The sequence below is a fragment of the Pseudorasbora parva genome, chromosome 18 (genome assembly GCF_024679245.1).
Source record: "Pseudorasbora parva isolate DD20220531a chromosome 18, ASM2467924v1, whole genome shotgun sequence".
Lineage (NCBI taxonomy): Eukaryota > Metazoa > Chordata > Actinopteri > Cypriniformes > Gobionidae > Pseudorasbora > Pseudorasbora parva.
The window spans coordinates 21,048,744-21,074,245 of NC_090189.1; the positions used below are offsets into that span (position 1 = coordinate 21,048,744).

Sequence of the window (25,502 nt, forward strand, 5' to 3'; positions counted from 1 at the left end):
TCCTACTTTTACTTCAGGCAGTGACTGGCAATGAGTTCGATCTTTAAAAGACATCTAAAGTTTACAAATATTAGTCTCGAATTTCCCCAGCTGAAGATAATTATGCTCTGCTATGATTTTGTAGATTGTTTTGAGAATACTTCTCTGTAGCGCCACTTTTGACGACGTGCGCTCGCTTTAGCATCCTCACCCACAGGTTTTGGTGGATATATTTACTAAATCGATACACTCCTACACCTTTTGCTGTATATCTGATGGCCTAACCCCAAACACAACACGTTTTCATCATAGTTTCAACTTTAATCAACAACAATGTTCTTAACTATGTAACCGTTTACAGTAGCCAGCTGGATCTCTTCAGTTTGTCAATAGAAGCCGCTCGCGTTCTGCCACCCGGAAGTATCCTGGTGCCGATTGTTTACAAACATTCTGAAATGGTCTATAGAGTTCTCTAATCATAATTGTTACAAGTAATAATTGAATTATAGAGCTCTCTAATTGTAATTGTTACTAGTAAGAATTGAATTGTAGAGCTCTCTAATTGAATTCTTGCAAGTAAAAATGCAATTACGATGAGTAATGCTGGAAACAATTAAAGCTAAAACGGCTTGCCATATTGGCATCTATGTAACATACCCTGCCTTCAGGCGGGTATGTTACATAGTTATCATAACTATCAGAATCCAGTGTTCTGTATTTTGCGTACGTGAGTTTTTGTTGTAGATGGCTATTGCTGCGCGTTTAGCTAGAATGCCATACAAAACCAACCCATTGGGCCACTGAATCTGCATTAACGACAACAGTTGGGGCAACAGCCTTAGTCCTAATGGGTTGTTATCATAGCTATCAAAATCCAGTGTTTTGTATTTTGCGTACGTGAGTTTTTGTTGTAGATGTCTATATAAAAAAAAAAGTAAAATTTTTTTGTTTTTTTAAATTGTGTACTGTGCTAATTAATTGAGATCTCTTACAGGTTGTTGGCCTTGTCTGTTTTGTTGCTTCTATTGCTCTCCCCTTTTTTGTAAGTCGCTTTGGATAAAAGCGTCTGCTAAATGATTAAATGTAAATGTAACGTAATTTCGTAGTGAGTTCGACTTTTGGGTTGTCATGGTAACTCGTGGACAACAACAGGCAGCATGGCGGAAGAGAAACTTTCATTTGAACAAGTGTTCACCTTCAATCTGCTTTCCACCAAAACATTTACGTTTCAGCAAGATCCTAAGATATCAAGACTCCTGATGAAATGGTAAGAATATGCTTTTTAGGTACAATTTCACAGACTTCACTGACACCATGAGTTACTGGCGAGGAACAAAGTGGCAGATCGGTCAGTCACTGAATAGTTTTCAAGATGGTTTAAATGCACAGAAAAACTGGTGAAATTATGAAAAGATGATGCATATACATCCATAAAACATGTAGCCTACATAAATGTGCAGAACTGAAACTCAGTTTAAACTTGACTCGTGACAACTTAAAACATGGAGCTAAACATTGCTCTACAACAAATAAATCACAAATAATCAGAGCTGAGCATTAGGCTAAATAAAATGCCATGGAAAATCATAAACCAAAACAAAAGCAAAGATATAAAAATATATTAAATATCTAAAATTAAATCAACAATTAGAATCACATCAAATGTAACTCCCCTTGAGCAAATGGATATCTCACTGCTGCTATTATTTAGAGCTGTATTTAGATTTAAATAATGATACAGTCCTGTGAAAAAGGAAAGTACAGTAGTTTGATTTCTATGGTTTTATGTAGGCCTATTTGGACATAATAATAAAAAACATCCTGGTCCTTGTTAGCCTCGGATTTTAAAATTAGATAGGCCTACATACAAACAAAGATAAACAACACCACATTACATATTACACAGTGTATTTTTTTTCTTGTTGTAGTTATCTAATAATTTACACTGTCATGTGTAATGTTTAATGTTATGTTAATTATAAACAATAGGGGGCAGAAACGTGGCTAAGGGTTTGGGGAGAGACAACAGGAGAGTTAGTTAACAGTGTTGCATGTGTAAATTGTGAGGATTGTGCTGGAGAAATAAAATGTGTTTTTTCACATACAAGCCTTGACTGCGTTAAAGACAAGAAAAAATATTCTACACTACGCTGGAGACGAAGTTCAGGATATATTTGACACACTGTGAAACAGGCCAGGCTAAAGACTACGCTGTTGCTGTGAACAAGCTCAAGGAATATTTCTCTCCAAAGGTAAACATTACATATGAGATGTACGTTTTCAGAGAGGCTGCTCAGAAAGCTGGAGAATCGCTTGATGGCTATCATACGAGGCTGAGACAATTAGCCGCAATATGCCAATTCACTGATATTGATAGAGAGATCAAGACCATGGTTATTCAAACGTGTACATCAAGTAAACGTTGGCGTCAAGCACTTCAGAACCCTGATATAACTTTAACTGATTTGTTAGCAATGGGATGAGCCATGGAGGTGGCAGAGGTGCAAGCTACAGGCATAGAACAAAAACAAAACTGCTGCAAATTCCCAAGATGTAATGGCCATATCCACTGCTAGAAATCTTGTCAGGAAAACATGTTTAACTGTGCTGTGCTGGAGCTTTCCCACATCTTCAGGGGAGATTGTGCCCAGCAAAAGGTAAAATAATGCCATGCATGTGGAAAACAAGGGCATTTTGCTAAGTGTTGCCGTTCAAAGCCACAGGGAGGCGCCAAACCCAAGCGACAACTTCATTTGGTTCAAGCTGAGCCAGCTGTTACATCCGAAGAGGCATACCTCTACACGATTTCAGATGTTAAAGGGGGGGTGAAATGCTGTTTCATGCATACTGATCTTTTTACACTGTTAAAGACATGGAATCCCATACTAAACATAGACAAAGTTTCAAAAGTTAAGGTGGACGTTTGATGGGAGTATTTCTTTGTCAAAAATACTACTTCCGGTTAGTCATAAGTTTCGGCAAGTTTTTTGCGATCATGCGTCCCCTTTGACGTTAATGGGGGCGGAATTTCCTTGTATGGGCCTTACGGACAATTCTACCGGAAGCGCGGGAGAGAGAGAGAGGGAGAGAGAGAGAGGGAGAGAGCGAAAGCAACAGGCTATGCCCATCAAAGCGCTGGCTCGTAGGCTGCGCTGCACAGGTAATGTGCACAATTAACAATGACATCAAAAAGTGCGTTTTTGGTTGCCAGACCAAGACAGTCCTGCACAGATTCCCCCAAAACCCCGCGGTAAGGCAACAGTGGATGTAATTTGCTTTTCCGGATCAGCAACTGAGTTGCGCGAATGTTTATATCTGTTCCCTGCATTTCGGTGCCGACTGTTTCATAAACAAGGCCCAGCTTGACGCCGGATTTTCTCGATCGCCTAATGCTGAAGGATGGAGCAGTCCCAACGTTAGAACCGCGGGCGGTGAGTTAGACTGCTTCAAATGTCTGTGCCTATGCTCATCAAGTAGCCCAAACATGATCACGTATAGTTACTATATATATTACTATATATAGAAATTGATCAATGGAGCATGCGATGTGTAGTGCGTGTACATTTGTTTAGCTGGCCACTATATGTGTAACTTTATGTTTGTGTATTGTAAAAGCACTCAAACAACAATACACAAAGAGTGGGGAAATATGTTGAACTAAATAAGCGCGCTTCTTCATTCAAATGTGCTACTATTCCGTGTTGTCTACACAAACCACGCGTAAACACACACACACACACACACGTGCACAACTGCACTTCCCACATGTACACCTTCAAAGACAAAAATACGATGATATAATTCAAGTATAAATATGTAAATAACACAAGCCGCTAAGCATATTATATAGTTAGTGTATAACTTGTACCACATAGAGACGTCCTGCTCTAGTCGTTTTTGCTGCTGCTCCTGTTCAACTGCAGCCTCTGGGTCTGATTCCGGATCATAGATGTATGGCTGTATCTGATTAAAAGCCATATTTTTATTTTGAATAAAGTTTTTCCCGCTGTTAGGGATGACACAGCTTTACGACGCACTCAACACGGCGGCGCACACGTCATTATTTAGCTCCGCTCACACGATACGCCCCCACCCGCTCTGCTTTTTTCGGAAAGACTCGGAACAGCGCATCTTTCTTATATAATTATTTAAAAAATAAAGACTTTTCGGAGATATGCAGGATGCAATGCTACTCTATAGGTACTCAAGATTGACCTGACACTGACTGAAACTGGGTGTTTCACCCCCCCTTTAAACAAAAAAGTCCTCACACAGACATTAAAATCAGAGGCAAAAAAATCAGAGCAATGATCGATACAGGAGCAAGTGTCAACATTATAGACGAAAAAACATTCAAGACTATTTGTGATCCACCTGTCCTAAGTAAAACAGATGTGACTATTTTTGCATATGCTTCACAGACACCTCTGCCTGTCCTGGGAAAATTCACGGACATACTGGAAACAAAGTACAAAAATTCTGACAACTTCCTATGTTCTTAAGGGAGGAACCACATGGCTTAGCTATGATACTGCTTCTCAGCTAGGTCTTATCAAGGTGGTGAACAGAGTGCAGTCCAAACAAGATGTGAACGTGCAAACTCCTCAGGTACCTATTCACATTTCCCACAACACACCCAATGTGAATTGCCTTCTTGCTGAGTATGACGACCTCTTCCAAGGTGTTGGCAAACTGAAGGACTTTTAAGTCAAACTTCACATCAATAAATCTGTAACACCTGTTAGTCAGCCGCATCGCAGGGTCCCCTTTCGCATCAGAAAACGTATAGAAACTGAGCTTACACAATTGGAACAGCTCGACATTATTGAAAAGGTGGATGGCCCAATGCCATGGGTATCCCCTATTGTTGCAGTGCCAAAACCAAAGGAACTTGATGCTGTTAGGATCTGTGGATATGTGCCTACCAAATAAAGCCATTGAAAGAGAAAGACATTTGACTCCTAAGGTTGATGATGTAATTCATGCATTAAATGTAGCCAGGTATTTCTTCAAACTTGACTTAAACTGTGGGTACCATCAGTTGGAACTAGAACCAACCTCAAGATACATTACACATTTTTCCACTCATGCGCTACAAGCGACTTAACTTTGGAATATCCTCTGCCGCTGAACTTTTTCAGCATGTCATACGGCAAGTCCTAGATGGAATCCCAGGGGTAATCAATCTGAGCGATGATATCCTGGTGTTTGGCAAAACACTGCTGGAACATGATGAAGGTTTTAGAAACACATTCCACAGACTAAAGGAAAAGAATTTGATGCTGAACAAGGCAAAGTGTATGTATAGGCAGCCATCACTGGATTTTTTCGGATACACATTCTCTAATGGAGGTTTTTTCACCTGACTCAACAAAACTCAAAGCACTGCAAGAGGCTGCCCCAACCAAAAATGTCCATGAATTGCGACGTTTTCTTGGCATGGCAAACTACAGTGCGCACTTCATCAAAGATTTTACCTCCATTACCCAGCCACTCCGTGAACTCACAAACAAGCACACAATCTGGACATGGTCGCAAACTCATCAAGATGCATTTCAGCAGCTAAAGCAAAGTCTCAGCAGTGACACTGTCATGAGTTATTTTGACCCTACAAAACGGACAGAGATAGTCATGGATGCAAGTCCAGTTGGCTTGGGGGCAGTGTTAGCCCAAAGAGACTCCTCTATGCAAGCCGTGCGCTTTCTGCCACTGAACAAAAATATTCCCAAACTGAACGTGAGGCTTTGGCCATTGTCTGGGGATGTGAACATTTTTATATGTATCTCTATGGAGCACAGTTTACTCTGGTAACCGATCACAAACCCCTTGAATGGATTTTTAACAATCCAAAGTCAAAGCCACCTGCTAGGATAGAAAGGTGGGGTCTCTGGATGCATATAATTTAATCGTTCAGCACAAATCAGGAAAGGATAATCCTGCAGACTACATGTCTTGGCATCCCCTACAAAATACTTCTCCCTCACACTCAAATGTGGCTGATAAGTGTGCGTAGGATTATCTACATTTCCTTGCTGCCAGTGCTGTGCCAAAGGCCATGACGCTACAGGAAATACAAATCGCCACAAAGAATGATCCGACTCTCTCTAAAGTTGCAGAACTCATCAAACATGGTGGGTGGGAGGATGCTGTAAAACAGTCACCGAACGATAGCATTGACAGACCTGCATTAATTTCTTTGTACAAGATGTGGTTTCCTGGTATTGACAGACTAGCTGAGAGAATGATAGAAACCTGCATTCCATGTCAAGCTGTTGTGCCTACTAGAAATGTCAGGGCTACCATTCAAACTTTGGGATAAAGTTGGAGTTGATTTCTGTGGCCCATTTCCCTCAGAAGACCAATACCTCCTCGTGATTGATGAATATTCCAGGTATCCTGAGGTTGAGATTGTTCAGTCCACATCAGCTAAAAGCACCATTCGTAAATTAGATACGATTTTCTCATGCTTTGGTGTGCCTTCGGAAGTAAAAACAGACAATGGCCCACCTTTTAATGGACATGATTTTGCAGATTTTTCTTCATATTTAGGGTTCAAACATAGGAAAATCACCCAACTTTGGCCGCAAGCAAATGCAGAAGCAGAGCATTTATGCGGATGCTGGAGAAAGCCATTCAAGCAGCTCATGTGGACAATTTACCATGGAAGCAAGTTTTGTACACTTTCCTTCGTAATTATCGCACCACCTCACATTGTTTGGCAAAAAAGTCACCTGCTGAAGTTTTGTTTGGAAGGCCCATATGCACAAAGCTACCTTAATGAGTTTTCTCCAGAACCACCAAGCTGTGATGACATGTTTCGCCGTACAGACGCTGCAGCAAAAGAAAAACTGAAATGGCATACAGATAGGAAACATCACACCAAACCTTCAAATTTAAAGGTGGATGACATTGTTCTGTGTCGACGACAGAAGTGTGGAAAGCTCTGTTCAGCTTTTGAACCTCAGCCATACAATGATCACAGCAGTCTCTGGCATTCGTAAGATCATAAGAAATTCGTCATACTTAAAAGTTCTGTGCTCCTCAAAAACTCACACAGAAGAAAAAGAAGAGGGAAGTAAAATGGATGATGGCTGGGAATTAAACATTCCAGGTCAAACCAAAACAGTAACACCAGCAACACCGCTTTCTTCTGCAGCTGGTCTACAATCACAAACTTCAGAGGTCAGGAGATATCCCCAGAAAGAGCACAAGGGACCTCCAAGAAGACTAGTAGATTATGAAATCCACAGTTTATAGATTGAGGAACTGTTTGACACTGAGTAAAATGTCCATTGTTCACTGTTAATGTTTATTTGGTTCATATGGAAATATCTGAAGGTGAAGAGGGTTGTAATGTTTAATGTTATGTTAATTATAGACACTAGGGGGCAGAAACGTGGCTAAGGGTTTAAGGAGAGACAACAGGAGAGTTAGGGTGCGTCTCAATCATCTCCCTAGTTCAGTAGTCAGGGCACTGATCAGGACTTAAGTCAATGGGCTGACTCCCTGATCAGTGCCCTGACTACTGAACTAGGGAGCTGATTGAGACACATACATAGAAATGAAGAGGGTAAGTATTGGTCAGGTGCTGCTAATAATAATTAATTGAATAATCAATTTATCATGAGCGTGCGTGACCAACTCCAATAAAAGCAGATGTTTTGGTAGTTTGCTGGTCTAAGCTGCCAAAGAGGAAAGACATCAGCAATGATCTTAGAGAAGCAATTGTTGCTGCCAATCAATCTATGATTGCAAGGGGTTAGTCCCTGTTGTTCATCTGAGGTTGTGTTTGCCTAATTTTAAGACCTGCTGAAGACCAGATGAGTTAGTAAAACTGTAAAAAAAAAAAAAAAAAATGAATCATGGGTCTTTTAATTTTCACAAAATTATGTAAGGTGATAATTAGGTTAGAGGTGTTAGTGAGGCCAGCAGGGGGTGCTCACCCTGTGGTCTGCATGGGTCCCAACACCCCAATATAGTGATGGGGACACTGTCCTATAACAAACACCATCCTTCGGATGAGATGTTAAAACGGAGTTCCTGACTCTCTGTGGTCATTAAAAATCCCATGGCACTTCTTGTAAAAGAGTAGGGGTGTAACCCCAGTGTCCTGGCCAAATTTCCTCGATTGGCCCTTACCAATCTTGGCCTCCTAATAATCCCCATCCATTGAATTGGCTCTATCACCCTCTCCCCTCTCCACCTATCGCTGGTGTGTGGTGAGCGCATTGGCGCCGTTGTACTGTGGCTGCTGTCGCATCATCCAAGTGAATACTGCACACTGGTGGTGGTTGAGGAGAGACCCCTGACATGAGTGTAAAGCGCTTTGGGTGTACAATATGAAAGCGCTATATAAATTCCTCATCCATTCATTCATTCATTCATTCATTCATTCATTCATTCATTCATTCATTCATTCATTCATTCAAATATTGTGTACATTTTCTTAATACAATTGTGGTTCAGTCTTGTATAGAAAATATTAAGAACATTTGAGGCTTGAATTAAGGAACCGAATAAGCTGATAAAATTAAGGGATTTATTTTAAGAGAATTAGCTCAATTATGTAGTTCTATTTAGAGACACCGTTGATAGTTCCCAGCATGCTTTGCATATGGAGACTTAGTATTGAAATTAAGTGTTATTTATTTTATGTATTTTTGAGTGAAGGGAAAAATCTGTAAATATTTAATGTTTAATTATGTTTGACATTTGAAGGAGTTTCTGTTATGTTGAAGTTTTGATCATTACCATTGTGCAGAAGAGTAGAGCTTTGGTTATGTTGTGGATAACTATACTATTGATAAGATGCATGTTGCTTTGTTCAGTGAGCAATACTTTGCTAAGTGCAGTAACAAATTTGTTTCTTGAGCTGTGCTAGCAAACTATTAATTGTACAACTTAACTCATAATTAAGATTTAAACAGGTCACTCCCATTTACTCTAAAATATCATGGGTAATTTTGCTTCCATAATTTAAGTAAATAGCACAAAGTTTAGAGTGTAGAATTTAAAAGAGTGTACTTTATTTTTCACATGACTGAATTTTTAAACATTATTCACTTTTTAGTCTGTATAATATTTTTAAATGGCACAAGATGCTCCAAAATCATCCCTCATATAATCAGATTGTTGTAACGAAACTGCTCTGAGACAGAAGGTTGAAGATCCAAACGCAGTATTTATTGAAGGCTAATCCAAAGTCGTAGTCCATAAAACACGCAAATGTCATTCACAGGCAAGCAGTCCGAAAAGGCAAACAAAACAGAAGGACCAGGCAAAAGGGTAATCCACAGAGAAGGCATGAAATCAAAGACCAAGATACATGAAAACAGGGAAACGCTCAGAAATGCAGTTGTGACACTAAACAAGACTTCGCAATGAATGACAGAGTGAACAAGGTATATATAGGCAGAGGTAATGAGGTGATGAGACACAGGTGTAAACAGTGAGTGCTAATGAGTCCAAGGATTATGGGTAATGTAGTTTGTGATGGAGTGACAGTCAGGGGTGGAGTGCCCTCTGGTGGTGATCACGGGCACTCACACTGGTGAATTGTGACAATTGTCAGATGTTGCTGTAAAGCTGTTTGGATATTACCTTCTTACGTGTCAAGCGTTGGGTTTTTACTAAAATGTCACCAAATTCTTTTAGGTAGTTTCCTGTGAAGTTTATTATTTACTAAAGTTATATGGTACGGAAACTTAAAAAGTTTAAAGGGAACCTGTTATGCAAAATTCACATTTATAAGGTGTTTGAACAAAGATATGTGTCTATAATGTACATAAACAACCAGCCTATAATGGTAAAAATTCACCCACTTTTTTTTTTTTTTGTAACCATAAATCATAAAAAATATTTCCAAATTAGCGGTTCTAGATTTCCCCTTACTCCTACATAAGCATATAGGGGAAAGCCCTGATGATACTAGTCTGCCATTTCTGTTTCCTTGCTCTAGCAGCTTAAGATATACAATATTTGCCTAAAAAAAACTTACAAATGTTCTTTTATTGGATGTACCAAAGAACTTCATAGTCTTAGACTCTCGGCATCTGAGCCACTGAGGATGGAGGGGTTGAACTTCAAGCAGTTGATTAACATGACGGTACATGCTAGTTGATGAGTTGAATCAACTTAACTCCACAAAAAACACATACATTTATCCACTAACCATTTAGAAATGGCCAGTTGCATTCTAAAAAAGTTTCTATCATTGTCCAACTCCGGTTCTAACATAAGGCTGAAGTTGCTGAACACCACTACTGACAATTTCTGACATTTTGGCTGCGTGACATTCTCCAGTTTTATTGTTGCTGCATTATCCGAAGCACAAGCTGTAAAAGCTCTGCCCTCATCTGGAAGGGGGGCAGGGAGCAGCAGCTCATTTGCATTTAAAGGGACACATAGAAATACGCTGTGTTTTTGCTCACACCAAATAGGGGCAAATTTGATTAGCTATAATGAATCATCTGCTGGGTACTTTGAGCTGAAACTTCACAGACATATTCTGGGGACACCAGAGACTTATATTACATGTTGTGAAAAGGGGCATAATAGGTCCCCATTGAAATTACTTTAATAATTAATTTTAAGTGATTTAATAAGCTTCTTTTAAAATTTATATCTTTTGGGAAATGCAATAATAAAGTAACATTACAAAATTAAAAAAAAATATTCTCTGTCAAAAATTGGTCAGTACTAAAAGAAGAATTTTAGTCCGCTTGAGGTGTGCAATATTTCCTATGTTTGTTATTTATATTTCCATTTGCCTTTTAGGTCCATGTTGGGGCGAATTACCACACAGGCCTTCAATTTTGACCAAACTTTCCAGCCTTATAGGAGCAATGACTTTGCCTGGGTAAATATATTCACACAATTTCATCTTTCAATATCCTAGCAACATTAAATAATGTTTGTGTGTGTGTAATATATAATCTTCCCCAGAATTTCTTTCAAGATCCCTGTGTGAAGAACAGTTTGAAGGTACTTGATTCCTCTGGATCATGGACAGTGCTGGGTAGGTTAATGTCAAATGATAAGGCATATTGCTATTATATTACATTCACAATGTTTTTTTTTATTATCTCCTTTTATATAGGCTGATAATGGCTTTTTACTTATTTGCAGGTAGAGACATTACACATGTAAATGTTAAAGTTGTTCCTTGCACAAAAGTGTCAGTGGACATATTCGATCCAATTTACTCAAATGGAATTGTGCGTTCCACTGGCCACATTGTCAAATGTTACCATGAAATATATCCTGACTTTGACAAGTTAAGGATGGTATGGATTATTTTATCATTTAGATGCTCTCAAACACAGCTAAATTGTAAATGCAAATGTTTGTTTGAACTTTGATGTCTCTGTTGTTTATTTTCTGGTTACTTTCTGACAGCTTTTGCTTGAAGAAGACTCTGACAATTATCATGTAATCAGTCCAAGTGATCGGCAGGAGTTTTTGTTCAGACTGTTTAAGCATATGGTCGTGGGTGGTGAACTTTGCCAATATGAGGATGCTATTAATCCTTACACTGAAACAGCAAAAATGATGTACAAAGACTCGGTCAGGTGAGAATTTATATATATATATTATATATACACCTTGACATTAAATTATTTCACCATGCATGATACCTGATTAATTGTATGGTAATCATATGATAAACACCTTCCACAGCGTTCAGAAGGATCCAGATACAAAAGAGATCAGTGTGGTCACAACAATCTTGAAAGTTTCTGCTCACGTATGTGTACATTAACTTATTTCTTGTGTACCATTATCCTTAATTTCCTTATTAATGTTAACATTGCTATTTTTTTTGGTTTTATTAGGATCATGGTGGACTGTGCTACCCATCTGCAACAGAAAATGACCAGACATTTGCTTACCTCTGTATTGATCCATTTAAAAGACATGTGTATGTTTTATATCATTCATTTGGTATAGGGGACTTTACAGGATACTAAGTGCATGCTCTCAATAGGTCTATGTTAAAACAAGAAGATATATTTTTTCCATCTATAGCCCGTATTTTATTAGTGTTGTAAGAACATGTATTAAATTAATAGATCAACCTAAAATGAACAATTTGTCTTAACTCATACATACTGTTCAAAAAAATAACAAGAATATAATTTAGAGTGCTTTTGGCTTGAAATATGGGGAGTATTGAATTTAAAATTGAACATTGATCTGGGGAGTCTGCTATGTGTTTTCTACTGTACAAGAGTTATGATCAACTGGCATTAATCAAATAACTCTTTACAATTGAATAGTCCTTCAACCAATCAGACCACAAGAGGCGTGATCAACGGGCAACAACCCTTCTCTATCTGTCACATAGATCTGTCATCCTGTTAAACCAGCCAATAGGGGGCCAGGTGGATAAGCCAGTCTTTGATTGGTTCCCGCAAAAGTGTAACAGAAGCAGTAGAACTATCGCAAGCCATTTTAGCATTCAAACCTTTGTCTGACTATCTATAAATATATTTAAAGATAGTAACAATTGTATTTTGACTAGTGATAATTATAATTCGACTAGTCAGAATGACAATTAGAGATATCTGCAATTATAATTTCCCTAGGAAGAAATCTGATTCGAGATATCTCTAAATATATTGTGACTAGTCAAAACTCTATTTAAGATATCTGTAATGACGTCAGAGATATCTTCAATAGACGCGTCACACATACGCAAAGGTAATTAGAGATATCTCTAATTCAGTTTAGACTAGTCACAATTCTATTTTAAGATATCTGAATTGTACCTGCTCCTAGTCAAATCTGCTGTTGTGTAGGGTTGTGACATGAGGAAATTTTCCACCAATAATCGACGAGTGACAACATTTGGATGCATATGATTAAATGTCTCCAGCAGACCCAGTCAAAAAAAATTAAGAATGATTTAAAAAAGATTACAGGTTAATAAATGTTTAAATAACATTGACATGATGTAGCTACTGATTACATTGATTAGTACATTGCGTTGTGTTTACTCGTGTCATAAAGGTAATAATCCAAGGTGGGAGTGGTGTATTGTATTATAGCAAAAGATCTGCGATGTGATATTCTGCTGTGTTGAGTGATGAGCGCCAGTGTGTTGCACATATGTAATGTTGCACCAGAAAGAAGGCCAAATGCTTAGCTTTAAATGTGTTCGTTTGGGAATAAAAACTAACACAATTTAATCCACAGCATGCACATCTCAACATTATTTATTACTTTAATATATAGCCTAGAATAAGACAACAAACTTCTTGATCTTCTCAGCATATTATGTCACTTTTACACATGTCCCAGGAACGTTATTTTCATACGTTTGATTTCCTTCTCTATAAAGGAGCTTAAAATGACCAAAGACGCAGGACTTTTATTATACAATTCTTAAACAAAATGGCAGATGACAACGGTTTCGTGGTAGGATTGGTTAATAAAATGTTTGAGGTGTGGCTTAGCTAAGGCATATTTGCATGCATGTTTAAGATATCTATAAATGAGTTTTGACTAGTCAGAATGTTAATTCCAGATATCTACATTTATATTCTTCCTAGTCACAAAGCTAATTGCAGATATCTCCAAAGAAAGATCTTTCTAGTCAAAAATCAGACAGAGATATCTATAATTAAATTGCAGATATCTTTAAATGAGTTTCGACTAGGAAGAATTCCAATACAACATATCTTGTATTAAGTTTTGCCTAGACAAAAATCCAATTCAAGATATCTTCAATTATAATTTGACTTGTAATAAATTATTTGCAGATATTTACATATGTATTTTAGATATCTTTAAAATTGATGAATTAAAGATATCTTAAATGTGATTATGACAGTCAAAAACCAGTTAGAGATATCTCTATAATTTTTACTAGTAATTCAGTTAGAGATATCTCTAATTTAATTATGACAAGTACAATTGTAATTTGAGATATATGCCTAGTATAAAAACAATTATAGATATCTTTAATTACAATTTCTACTAGTCAAAACTCATTTGAAGATATCTGGAAATATTTTCCAATGGAAGTCAAAAAAATAGCATTATAGATATGTATATTATGACTAGTCAAATTATATCTTCAATCCATATTAGGACTAGTCACAATTACATTGTAGATATCTTAATTGCAATAACGACTAGTCAAAATTGCAGAGGAGATATCTGGAACTGGAATTATGACTAGTCAAAACTGATTTATGACTAGTGTGCGAAGGTGTATTTAATGCTAACTCGGCTTGCCATAGTAGAACTGTAGCCTGGATGCCAGCCGAACCTAACCCCGCCCACAACATTTTTAGGTCGGGTAGTTCATATTCTGACTAGAATTGAATATGACCACGTCAGGCTTTTAGAACTGAGTTGCAGGGCAAAATCAAATCGCCGGCAGATCTCTATGGCTCTGGGTTTACCCAGTCTTAGTGGTGCCCCCACACTACATGATACATTTACCCTGGAATTTCTTCTTTTTTTATTTGGTTATCAGCAGAAAGAAAGGAAGATGTGATGCATTGTTGAACAGTGCAAAATTCCTTCAATGATGTAAGAGACTGATAAATTCATAAATTATTACTCATAAGTTATTGATGCTAAAGTTATGGAAGCCAGTTTCTGCCACTAAATAAAAAGAGTAATTGCGACTTTTTATTAGGGCTGGGACGAAATTTCGTTTGACAAAATTTCGCGATACAAAACGTGACGAAACGCATCGAGGTCGAAAAAAATGGATCGCGAAATAAAGATAGATGGCACTGCTGCATGATTTGCGTAGTATATAAATAATTTAGTGTATTATATATGTGTGTGTGTGTGTGTGTGTGTGTGTGTGTGTATGGGGCAGACATAACAAAACGCAGCGCGCATTTTCTGTTTGATCTGAGGCATAAAGTTAGTTGGAAAAAATGAGAGCAGTCAGACGCGATGCAACAGCAAACATTAAAAGGGAAAGAAAAGGGTTGACATTAGCATTAATATTCTAAACCAAAAATGCAGTTATTGCCTACATAAGCTACCATATTTTCTGTTTAACTTTTATAAGACTCCAGAAAGAAAAGTGTTTTTTCACTGAGCACATTCTCTGCAGTCTAAGCGCGATGCACTGTGCTGCGTTCCAGTTCGTTTTTATCATGCCCTTCACTCGCAAACTTCCCTCCGTCTCGTTCACTCGGATGTGCGTCGTGCCTACGTTGCATGAGTGCCCACTACTGGCGGAAACTTTGCAAATGGACTGAACTGGAACGCCCTAAGCCCTTGATCACTTGGAATCCACTATGGAGTTGATATATTATTTATTTTTTTACCTTTACGAAATTGTTTAATGCAGCATGCTATATGTATATGGATGTGTTTGGGTTGTTTTAAATGTTTTTAAAAATAGTTATAGTTGTTTGTGGTGGGGTAAATTAAACGTGATATGTGGTGACGTCACAATCGCTTTGCATTGTGGTATATGAAGCTGCCTGAAGTGTACATATGAAGTAGACTCGCTCACTCGGTCAAAATCGAGCGAGCAAGGGTCTGTCCATACAAACTTCCCTTGTCCACTTCACGAAGTGGAACGCACTTCAAAATGGCGGCAGGGATTCCCCCAAGGGGAAGTGCTTAGGGAAGTTTGCAAGTGCGTGTCTTAAAGTGGAGTGGAACGCAGTATAGGTCTCTGCGGTAGCTGGAAAGTCCCGTGCATTCCGATTAACAAACAGCTGATGGGTGCGGCAGGCTAAATTCATAACCCTGTCCTAAACTTCTTGTCCATTGCTTGTTAAATTCCATTCATGACTATACTGAATCGAGCAAGACTTCGATGTTGATTCTTCTGCCTTCGTTTTCTCTGGTAAGTAAAGAGAACAAGCAACGAAAGAAGTAGGAAATAAGATTGTATGTATTACAGTTTCTATTACAGATTGCATGTATTACAGTATGTATTTCTACTACAGTTCCTTTATATATATATATATATATATATATATATATATATATATATATATATATATATATATATATATATATATATATATATATATATATATATATTATTGTGTCAGTTGTTGTAAATGTTATTTATTTCTGAAACTGGGTTGTGATTATTTAAAACACTGAGAATTTGTTTTCATTACAGGAATAATTCACACAATAATAGCCTATTCTTTTATCATTAACTCATGTCGTTCTATATTCCATATAATGAAAATAGATTTCCTGCATTATTGATCCAACTTTAAGGTCCAACAGAGCAAAATAGAAGTCAAAAAGAGCTGTTTACTAAAAATGTTCTCCTCCAACATTTTTGTCTGTTCTTCACATTTGGAATATTCAGGCACGGATTCAGAAAGCAGAGGCCCCTGGGCGCAGAATTTTGGAGGCCCCCCAGAACTCGTGGCCTAAACTCACACAGCTTAAAAAATAATTTAAAGGGGGGGTGAAATGCTGTTTCATGGATACTGAGTTTTTTACACTGTTAAAGACTTGGATTCCCATCCTAAACATAGACAAAGTTTCAATAACTAATGTTGGACGTTTGATGGAGTATTTCTGTGTTAAAAATACTCCTTCCGGTTTCTCACAAGTTTCGGAGAGTTTTTTTCGAGTATGGCTCGGCTTGACGTTAATAGAGCGGAAGGTCCTTGTATGGGCCGTACGGACTCTTCTCCCGGTAGGGTGTGCACGCGCGTGACTAGAGCGAGAGAGGAAATGCACACCCATAAACACTCTCTCAGCTGCAGATCCAGTCGTCGTTATAGTCCACGGCGTGCTCCACTTTATTCCTATGGGTAACATCAAGCGACTTCAACGCTTCAGCACAGCATTCCGGGAAGGCAGCGCTGCATTTGAACCGATTTGAACGCAGAAATGACGGGAAGCTTCACAACATCGCTTCAGTCGCGTTGCAAAGTTGATCTCCACCGTTCACTGCTGTCAGGACTTCACCAAATCATACCAAAGAAGTGTGTTTTTGACGGAGCGGTCCCAGCGATAAAGGTTTGGTGCTGCTTTGGAAGCAGCCGGTGAGTAAACCTGCTTCAAATGTCTATGCTGTCGGCTATCGTCACGTGAGTAAACATCAGTAAACGACACGATCGCGTGCTTCGTCATTCAAATGCGCTAACAGACTCCATTGTTGTTCTATGTATAACATTACACTAGTTTGACGTGCAAAACCGTTTTGCTTGCTACTAAGGTTTAGTTGCATACAATAGTCCATAAACCGAGTCATGTCCTCATAAACTGCGAGTAAAGACACACAAATGTTGACAGGCCACTAAATACAGTACATACCACAGAGATGGACGTCCTGCTGTTGCTGTTTCTATTTCAGCCTCCGAATTAGATTCTGGATCATATCTATTAGCTGAGATCGATAGCAAGGGTTTCTCCACGCTTGAGGACGTCACCGCTTTGCGCATTCGTCATTCTTTAGCTCCGCCCACACAATACGCCTCCAGGCACTCGTTTTTTTCCGGAAAGACTCGGTACAGCCCATATCTCTTTTATAAATATAATAAAACTAAAGACTTTTTGGAGATATGAAGGATGCAATACTACTCTATAGGTACTCAAGATTGACATGAGATTGACTGAAACTTAGTTCCCCCCACCCCCCCCCCCGCCCTTAAAAAAAAACAGTTTCTAAAAAATCTTAATTTTATTAGAAACAGTAAAAGGGAGCCTTTTATTGTAGGCCTATCTGGTCATAAAAATGAAGTCAACATTAATATAACAACGCTAAGTTCAGGGCCATAAGCAGGGTTTTAAAATCAGTGAGCTCTGAAATGTGAGGTAGTTAGGGGGGTTCGGGGGAATACTCCCCTGAGAAAATTTTGATTTTTCTTATCAACATATGTGTATTAATATATAAAAAAAAGGATGAGGCTTGGAGGCCCCCTAGAGGTCGGAGGCCCGCACCGGCCCAATCGGCCCGGTGGTAAATCCGGCCTTGGGAATATTGCACACAAATAATAAGGTTACAATTGGGTTACACATTCAATATCAGACCAAGACACATGGTTGACACGAGGGCTTAAATACACATGAGTTATGACAAGACAAGGGACACCTGTGAACAATGATAAACCAATAAAACAATGACAACATGACACAGGAACACATGACAATAGAACATGACAAAACCAGTAAGTGCATGGCAGTGAACAAAGCAAACTGAGAAACTTGACAGTGAAACGTGGCAAATTTAAAAACCTTGAACAACCCAAACAACCTGTGACAGTCTTGATCAGACAATATCAGCTAATGTTTCATAAGCGCTTAATTACAATGCGGCACAAACCATGCCGAAACATGGCAAGTCTGGTATTGTTGGACTTGGCAAGGATTCAGGAGGCAAATAAAGCTTAAACAATATTATCCACTAGGTGGCGCTGTTTTGGAACTTCTCAGGCTCCTTCAGGGCATCGTGGTGATGACCCTCAGCAAGTTTCGTAACAATCCGCTCATGTGTTCATAAAATACAGCATTTTATCACACAATTAAAAATGGCCAACAGTCAAAATGGCCAATATGGTAAATTGGATATCAGTCAACTCAACATAATGTCCAGAATCTAACAAGACCACTTTTATGATATTTGACCAAATGGTTCAGAAATTATAAGCAAAAATAGCCATTTTTCGTATCTCCGGACCAATAGGTGGCGCTGCGCAGAAACACGGCATGTTACCTCAGGTCATGCTTGTTATTGCATGTACCAAGATTAGTTTGAATCTGATAAAGCATTGCTGAGAAATAGCCTAATGTGTATTTTTTACAACCGCTACGTAAAATTTGTTTGTGCGTTTATTGAAAACGATTTGACGAATTAACTTGAATTCCATAACTTTTGTTGGCACCACCTGAAGATGATCTAGTTAATTTTTGGTGCAAATCGGAGCAACGGCCTAGGAGGAGTTTAAAAAAGTAGTTTTCTCTGAAAATTCAAAATGACGGGAAAATTTGCATAACATAAATTATGTCAGGGTGCTATCAGAGGAAAAAAAATATTTAGTTTCTTGCCTTTATGGTTCAAAAGTTATTAGCATAAATATGAGTGAAATTTTGGACAGTTGGTGCCGCTAGAGAGAATGATTTAGAGACTCTTAATTTGGTGTGGTTACTATTGGTGCTGAGTCTGACCTATATCCAGTGGTGGAATGTAACGAAGTACAAATACTTCGTTACTTTACTTAAGTACATTTTTCACGTATCTGTACTTTACTTAAGTAGAATAAATAGTGCATACTTTTTACTTTTACTTCGTTACATTTTGCAGCAATTATTATACTTTCTACTCCACTACATTTCTACAACGTTTCGTTACATTTTCGTTACATTTTCTGATCAGTTTTCTAAATGCCAAACTAAATGCTAAATTAAAATGCCACCGCTCATACTGTTTTCTTCTTTTTAATTATTAGAATTAGACATTAAGACATTAATTAGACATTTAATTATTAGAATTAGAAATTGCAAACAATACATTTTTATGCAAGTACTTTTACTTTTAATACTTAAAATACATTTAAAATCAGGTACTTTTTACTTAAGTAGGGTTGTCGTTGTAGTACTTCTACTTTTACTAAAGTAAATATATTTCTGGTTACTTGTACTTTTACTTAAGTACTGAGATTTAGTACTTCCTCCACCACTGCCTATATCATTGTACCAAATTTCACCACTTCTATGGGCTGCCATAGACTACAATGACGGAATAATAATAAGAAATGTAACTAATTATTTCAATAGGTGCCTCCGGTGCTTGGCCCCTAATTAATAATAATAATAAAAAGCTTTGTATATTTGAACCCACATTCAGACAAGGTAAAAAATATTTCTGACTTTAGTTTTGTCCACTGGCTGACTCTTTTTTTTTGTTTTTGTTTTTGTGGCAGGCTGTTAAATATTTTGCTGCTGTTGCGATCAAGCTATAGCATTTTCTACCAAAATATGATTAAATTTTTCTGAATTTGGTAATGCCATAAAATGTGGTTCTAGGCAGACACTGAATAACTCATCCTTCACAGCCAGAACACTTGCTGATGCGCTGTGATTACTATCACAACATCAGATCGGACTATTTCACTAAATTCCATCAACTCTAGTCCTCTCTCTATGGCCAGACAAGTGATCACTCAGCTGTACGATTTCTCTCTCTCTCTCTCTCTCTCTCTCTCTCTCTCTCTCTCTCTCTCTCTCTCTCTCTCTCTCTCTCTCTCTCTCTCTCTCTCTCTCTCTCTCTCTCTCTCTCTCTCTCTCTCTCTCTCTCTCTCTCTCACACACACACTCACTCACTCCACAATAGCATAAAGTACCAGTTAAAGAAATATTAATAATGACATATGTAACACTTTAAATTCGTGGCGTTGCCGTGTGACGTCATTTCCGCCTTTCGCCCGCAGTACAGAACAGAAGAAAGGACATTTTGTGGTGTTTAACAAAATCCGTTTTTGTTCTTCGCATCGGTGAGTCGTTTTTTTTAAAAAACTCTTCGTTTGCCAAAATCAATAATGAACTGACTTTGTAGTGTTGTAGGTCTTGTTTCTGTCCTTTAAATAGAAAAGCTGCTCTGGTATTACACCAAAAGTCTTTGGGAAAATGGCAGCGTTACGGAAAGAGACGACTGTGTTGTTTCCGTGAAAACGATGCACAGAATTTCACCGGGTTTACCACGATGGGTCAGAAGCAAGTGATCTGTTCCGAGGGAATGAGTCACACCAAGTTATTTACGGTCACCCATAACTTATGTCAGAACAAAGGGTGGATATGAAACTCACGATTGTCTGAATCATATCCGTCCAATGGAAATGCTTCACAAAAAAAACCCGATTTATAAAACTGGGTTTATTTTGTTTGCATTTCTATTAAGGTAAAACCTTAACGTATGATAAAAGCTGAGGGTTTTAAAAGTCAAGTTCAGAGAATTTAAATGTAACGAATTTCCACTTTTCTACAAGTCCTCATGAAATCAAAATGGACCCGATGTACTTTGTTAGCACACATTACAGGTGTTAGAGTGAACAATGAATCCTTGCAAAGTTAATACAAAGAAAAACATTTTTTTTGTCGCGGTAATCTTTAATCAAAATCTGAAAAGTAACTTTCGGTCTGGATTCTGGAAATATCAGTTTGACGGTTTGAATATGCTTAACCACTCCCCCTCCATTGCCACGAACTGTTTAGAATAGAAGTTAAAGAAATATTAATAATCTATATAAGAACAGAAGTTAAGAACAAATAGCAGTTCGTTGGGGCTAATCGTTCTTACTTTTAAGGATTCAAATTTAACCCATATTAATTATTTAATGTTGCTGACTTAAAAAGTTACGACCTGCCTTGAAGAAAAAAAAAAGTATGACTAGATTACCTTCAACTTTACAGAGAGTCACTGGCATTGTATGAAACTGAGTATTGCATTTTGTACATGTATAATCATTCAATTACATATTTTTTTTAACATTTACATTATAGCTTTCATTGCCAATCTATTAATTAAATAAATTCAGTGTCAGGTGTATGTTTATAATTAATTATTTACTTTATAATTAAGTTAAATATTAAAATTATGTTTTCATATTCCTTAACATTACCACACCCTCCACTGGTCTGAGGGCAGGACAATAATCCCTCCCTTCCAGTCATCTGTCAATCACATGGCATTGTAACAATTAGCAACGAACAACAATTCATTGAATTCTCGATGGATGAAATTAAGCCCTGTCCTAATTTTCTTTTCTTATTCAAGAAGCTGTTTTACTTATAACAATATGGTAGAAAAGATCTCAATCTCAATGTCTGTTTCATTCCAGCTTAATTTATCATTACATTTTCATTAATGATTTGCAGAGTCCTACTGAAAACTCATGATATAAAAGTTTAACTCTTCCCTACATGCTTTTTGGGAAAGTAACTTTTTGGAAGACATTAACTTAGACCTGTTCTCTGTGTTCTTTTCAGGTCCCTGCATCATAGAGGGAGGAAGCACATACCTCCCACGTCGACATTTTATCTGTTCAGGGGTTCATTTAATTTTTTTATTAAGATTATGGGTTCTGTCATGGACGACTAGACACCACTCATGGGATATCCAGCAGAGAGAAAGGCTTGAATGAACACACCCTGTGGTCACATTTTTATGTTAGTTTTCTTATTGACCATGTTACAGTGCAAAGAAACCAGCAATTTTCATTTAAAAATGTGTTTTGTTGAGTGTAGCTTTGGTGTATTTCCTAGTGATCCAGGATGAGTCTCCAAGAGCTGCCGTGGAGGGATCTTGTCGTGAAGGGACCTCATCTTGTTCATCTAACCAAGCTGTTTGTTTAATGCGTTGGCTTGTGTTATGCATCATGTTTATGGAGTTTTAGTTCAAGGCATGTCACCAGTTTTGTGAAGAAACCCAGTGTTGACTCATGTGATTGTAATCCAGTCATGTTGCAAGGACATAACTGATAAGGAGGAATTTGGAATCTTTTTTTTTCCTGTTAGATGTTTGTGTAATCTTGTCTTGTTCACACAGTTCATTTTCACAGTTCACACACACACACACACACAGGGTATTACAATCAAGCCTTTCTCTCTGCTGGACATCCCTTTCTCTTGTTTTTCAAATGGAAATTCTACAAAACAGTTCTTTCCTGCGCAGTTTGTGTCGCAATAGTGCCCCTGCGGATTTGCAGTATGACAATTCCTCTGAACTCTTTCGTATATCAACGTATGCCAAGTTCCCCACCACTGCCGCAGTGACAGAGAGGAGTCTTGCGCGGGCAGGGTTTTATTACACCGGAGTGGGCGATCGTGTCCAGTGTTTCCGCTGCAATGTGACGGCCGACAACTGGCAGTCTGGCGACTGCCCTGCCGAGCGCCACAAACAGCTGTCTCCCAACTGCAGCTTCATTCAGAGTTTACCCGCTACTGCAAATCTCCTGTCGTCCTCTCACTCTGCCTTTTCCCCGCTTCGCAACGTAGCCATCCTACAGCTTTCCGCCCCTGCGACCACAGTTACGTCGACCACCACTGCATCCGTTTCAGGCCAAACGGAAGAGCAGGTGGGTTACTTAAACATGGGATTCAGCAACCTGGCACCCTCCAGTCCCATTTCCTCCCGTGGAGTGGAGGATATGTCTCACCAGCGACCGCCAGCTTGTCACAATCCTGGTATGCGTCGGGAACAGGAACGCCTTGACTCCTTTCAGAATTGGACTCTTGCTACAGTAACTCCAGCCGAGCTTGCCAAAGCAGGTTTCTACTATCTTGGCCAGGGGGACAGGGTTGCTTGCTTCAGTTGTGGAGGCCAGCTTAGCAACTGGGAACCGGGAGATCGGGCAGTATCGGAACACCAAAGGCATTATCCCAACTGCCGCTTTGTTCGAGGTGACCGTGCAGATAATGTACCATTATCTGGTGGCGGCCTTTCCAATGTGTCCAATTCAGCAATGCAACAGTGTGAAGAAAGGTTGCTTACGTTTGTCAACTGGCCCTTAAGAATACCTGTTCGACCAGACCAATTGGCTAAAGCTGGTTTTTACTATGTTGGTAAGATCCTTGGTCATATTATCAAACTCATTCAAGGTCTAACTTTAGTGCTGACGTGCTCACCATTATTTCTGTTTCTGTTTGTTTCGGTAGGTCGTAATGATGACGTGAAGTGCTTTTGTTGTGATGGTGGACTCAGATGTTGGGAGTCTGGTGATGATCCATGGGTTGAACATGCCAAGTGGTTTCCAAGGTAAATAAAATAAAAATAAAAGGCTTTTTAGAGTTTTCTGTCCCATGATGGAATTATGTGAATATTATTTATGCATTTGTTATTCTAGATGTGAATACCTGTTGCAAGAAAAGGGCCAAGAGTTCGTTCATCAGATTCAAGCAAGATTTCCAAGACTGTTTGAACAGGTATGTGATGAAACTCGGGTGTCATTTGTTCTTAAAACAATGTGTTGCAAAATGATGTATATCTTATCGAGTTCACATATCTTACAGCTCTTGACTAATGGAGACAGCAACTCAAGAGAATTTGTTGATCCACCTGGTGAGTTGTTCCCTCTCAAAAATGGTTCACTTGCATTGTGTAAGTTTCCTGATGGGGAAGCTTAGAATTACCAAATTTCATTCACAATATTAATTGATGAGTTATTTTAACTTTTTATTCTCTTTCAAACCCATGTGTAGTTGTACACCTTGGTCCTGGAGAAGACCGTTCAGAAGATGCAGTAATGATGAACAATCCTGTGGTGAAGTCGGCTTTAGAGATGGGATTTGAGCGTGGCCTGGTAAAGCAAACGGTCCAGAGCAAAATTCTTGCAAGTGGAGAGAATTATAAAACCGTTCAAGAATTGGTATCTGATTTACTAAGTGCAGAAGATGAGAAGAGAGAGGAGGAGCGAGAGCTTCTTGCTGAGGAAATGGCATCAGGTATTTCTACAGAATAAGATTGCGTCTCATGACTCAAGTGTTTGAAGTGTTGCATCTAACTCTTATTCTGTTTCGTTACAGATGGTTTTACTTTTCTTAAGAAACATCATGCTGCCTTGTCACAGCGTCTAAAAAGTGTGCAGAGCTTAATGGACCATCTTCTAGAGGAGAACGTTATCTCACAGAAAGAGTATGACACTATTCGTAACTGCACTTCAGTCAAGCAGCAGACAGGGCAGCTCATTGATTTAGTCCTGACGAAAGGAAATGCAGCAGCAGAGGTTTTCCGCAACTGGATAAAGAAGAATGATGTGTACTTGCTGAGAGAACTGATGGGTATGCAATATTTGAATCAGATATGACAGTGAATTTTCAGTGTTACATGTTGTTAGTCTGTGTCAGTGTGAAACTGCACGGCCAGTAGATAGAAACACTTGAATCACTTAAAAAACAAAAAAAAGGTGATGCCTTTTATAAAGATCCTAAAATGAGCAGGGACAAATCCACATCAAATAACACTACATAATATTGACAACCAATTTTTATTTTTTTGTTCTTACTGCAATTTCAGCCCAGACAAATGAAGCTGCATCACCGAGTCAAGATCTTTCAGGTATATTCAAACATAAGAAAAGGTTTTCTTTTGATTTTGGCCCTTTTTTTATCTCTAGCCATCACACTAAGAGAATCAGTTAGATCCCACTCTGAAACCGAGAGTTTGTTTAAAGCAATTAACAGTGTCCATCATGTTCACAGACTTGCCTATGGAGGAACAGTTGAGAAGACTTCAAGAGGAGCGCACATGCAAAGTTTGCATGGACAAGGAAGTCAACATTGTCTTCATCCCCTGTGGTCACCTAGTGGTGTGTAAAGAGTGTGCGCCTTCTCTGCGCAAGTGCCCCATATGTAGAGGATTAGTCAAAGGCACAGTCCGTACTTTCCTGTCATAAAATTAAGATATCCTACAACAATGTGGATTTGCACATTTTATTCTTCAATACAAAAATAGGTAAATTCACACTTAAATTGTTTCTGAAATGAATAAAAACAATTAAACTGAACAAATGAGTGATGTTTGATATTTTTAACGTTTTGGAAAATTACAAAAATAGTTAGCATTTTAATATTAC

At 38.4% G+C, this 25,502-nt stretch overlaps 2 protein-coding genes across 5 annotated transcripts; both read left to right on the forward strand.

Moving 5' to 3' along the window:
- Positions 1 to 1,127: 1,127 nt before the first annotated feature.
- On the forward strand, positions 1,128 to 12,115 carry cfap300 (cilia and flagella associated protein 300). Of its 2 annotated transcripts, none has more exons than XM_067423466.1 (7): positions 1,128 to 1,246; positions 10,756 to 10,837; positions 10,924 to 10,996; positions 11,107 to 11,264; positions 11,377 to 11,549; positions 11,659 to 11,725; positions 11,814 to 12,115. In XM_067423466.1, the coding sequence occupies exons 1-7, from the start codon at positions 1,137 to 1,139 to the stop codon at positions 11,946 to 11,948; spliced, it is 798 nt and encodes a 265-aa protein (XP_067279567.1). In that variant the 5' UTR covers positions 1,128 to 1,136; the 3' UTR covers positions 11,949 to 12,115. The 2 variants fall into 2 exon arrangements, with proteins under 2 accessions (XP_067279567.1, XP_067279566.1); XM_067423465.1 differs by lacking the exon at positions 1,128 to 1,246 and adding an exon at positions 2,009 to 2,231.
- Positions 12,116 to 15,662: 3,547 nt separating this feature from the next.
- Positions 15,663 to 25,438, forward strand: birc2 (baculoviral IAP repeat containing 2). Of its 3 annotated transcripts, none has more exons than XM_067422667.1 (9): positions 15,663 to 15,808; positions 21,919 to 23,493; positions 23,587 to 23,686; positions 23,775 to 23,853; positions 23,941 to 23,989; positions 24,130 to 24,372; positions 24,454 to 24,708; positions 24,944 to 24,985; positions 25,129 to 25,437. In XM_067422667.1, exons 2-9 carry the CDS (start codon positions 22,569 to 22,571, stop codon positions 25,320 to 25,322), a joined length of 1,887 nt encoding a protein of 628 aa, XP_067278768.1. In that variant the 5' UTR covers positions 15,663 to 15,808; positions 21,919 to 22,568; the 3' UTR covers positions 25,323 to 25,437. The 3 variants fall into 3 exon arrangements, with proteins under 3 accessions (XP_067278768.1, XP_067278767.1, XP_067278769.1); XM_067422666.1 differs by lacking the exon at positions 15,663 to 15,808 and adding an exon at positions 20,271 to 20,426; XM_067422668.1 differs by lacking the exons at positions 15,663 to 15,808; positions 24,944 to 24,985 and adding an exon at positions 20,271 to 20,426 and having other exon boundaries at positions 25,129 to 25,438.
- Positions 25,439 to 25,502: the final 64 nt, after the last annotated feature.

Coding starts and splice junctions, on each gene's coding strand:
- cfap300 (XM_067423466.1), top strand. CDS start 1,137: ATGGCGGAAGAGAAACTTTCATTTGAACAAGTGTTCACCTTCAATCTG. Junction 10,838..10,923: donor GGAGCAATGACTTTGCCTGG/GTAAATATATTC, acceptor AATCTTCCCCAG/AATTTCTTTCAAGATCCCTG. Junction 10,997..11,106: donor TGGATCATGGACAGTGCTGG/GTAGGTTAATGT, acceptor ACTTATTTGCAG/GTAGAGACATTACACATGTA.
- birc2 (XM_067422667.1), top strand. CDS start 22,569: ATGGAAATTCTACAAAACAGTTCTTTCCTGCGCAGTTTGTGTCGCAAT. Junction 23,687..23,774: donor CATGCCAAGTGGTTTCCAAG/GTAAATAAAATA, acceptor TTGTTATTCTAG/ATGTGAATACCTGTTGCAAG. Junction 24,986..25,128: donor ACCGAGTCAAGATCTTTCAG/GTATATTCAAAC, acceptor TCATGTTCACAG/ACTTGCCTATGGAGGAACAG.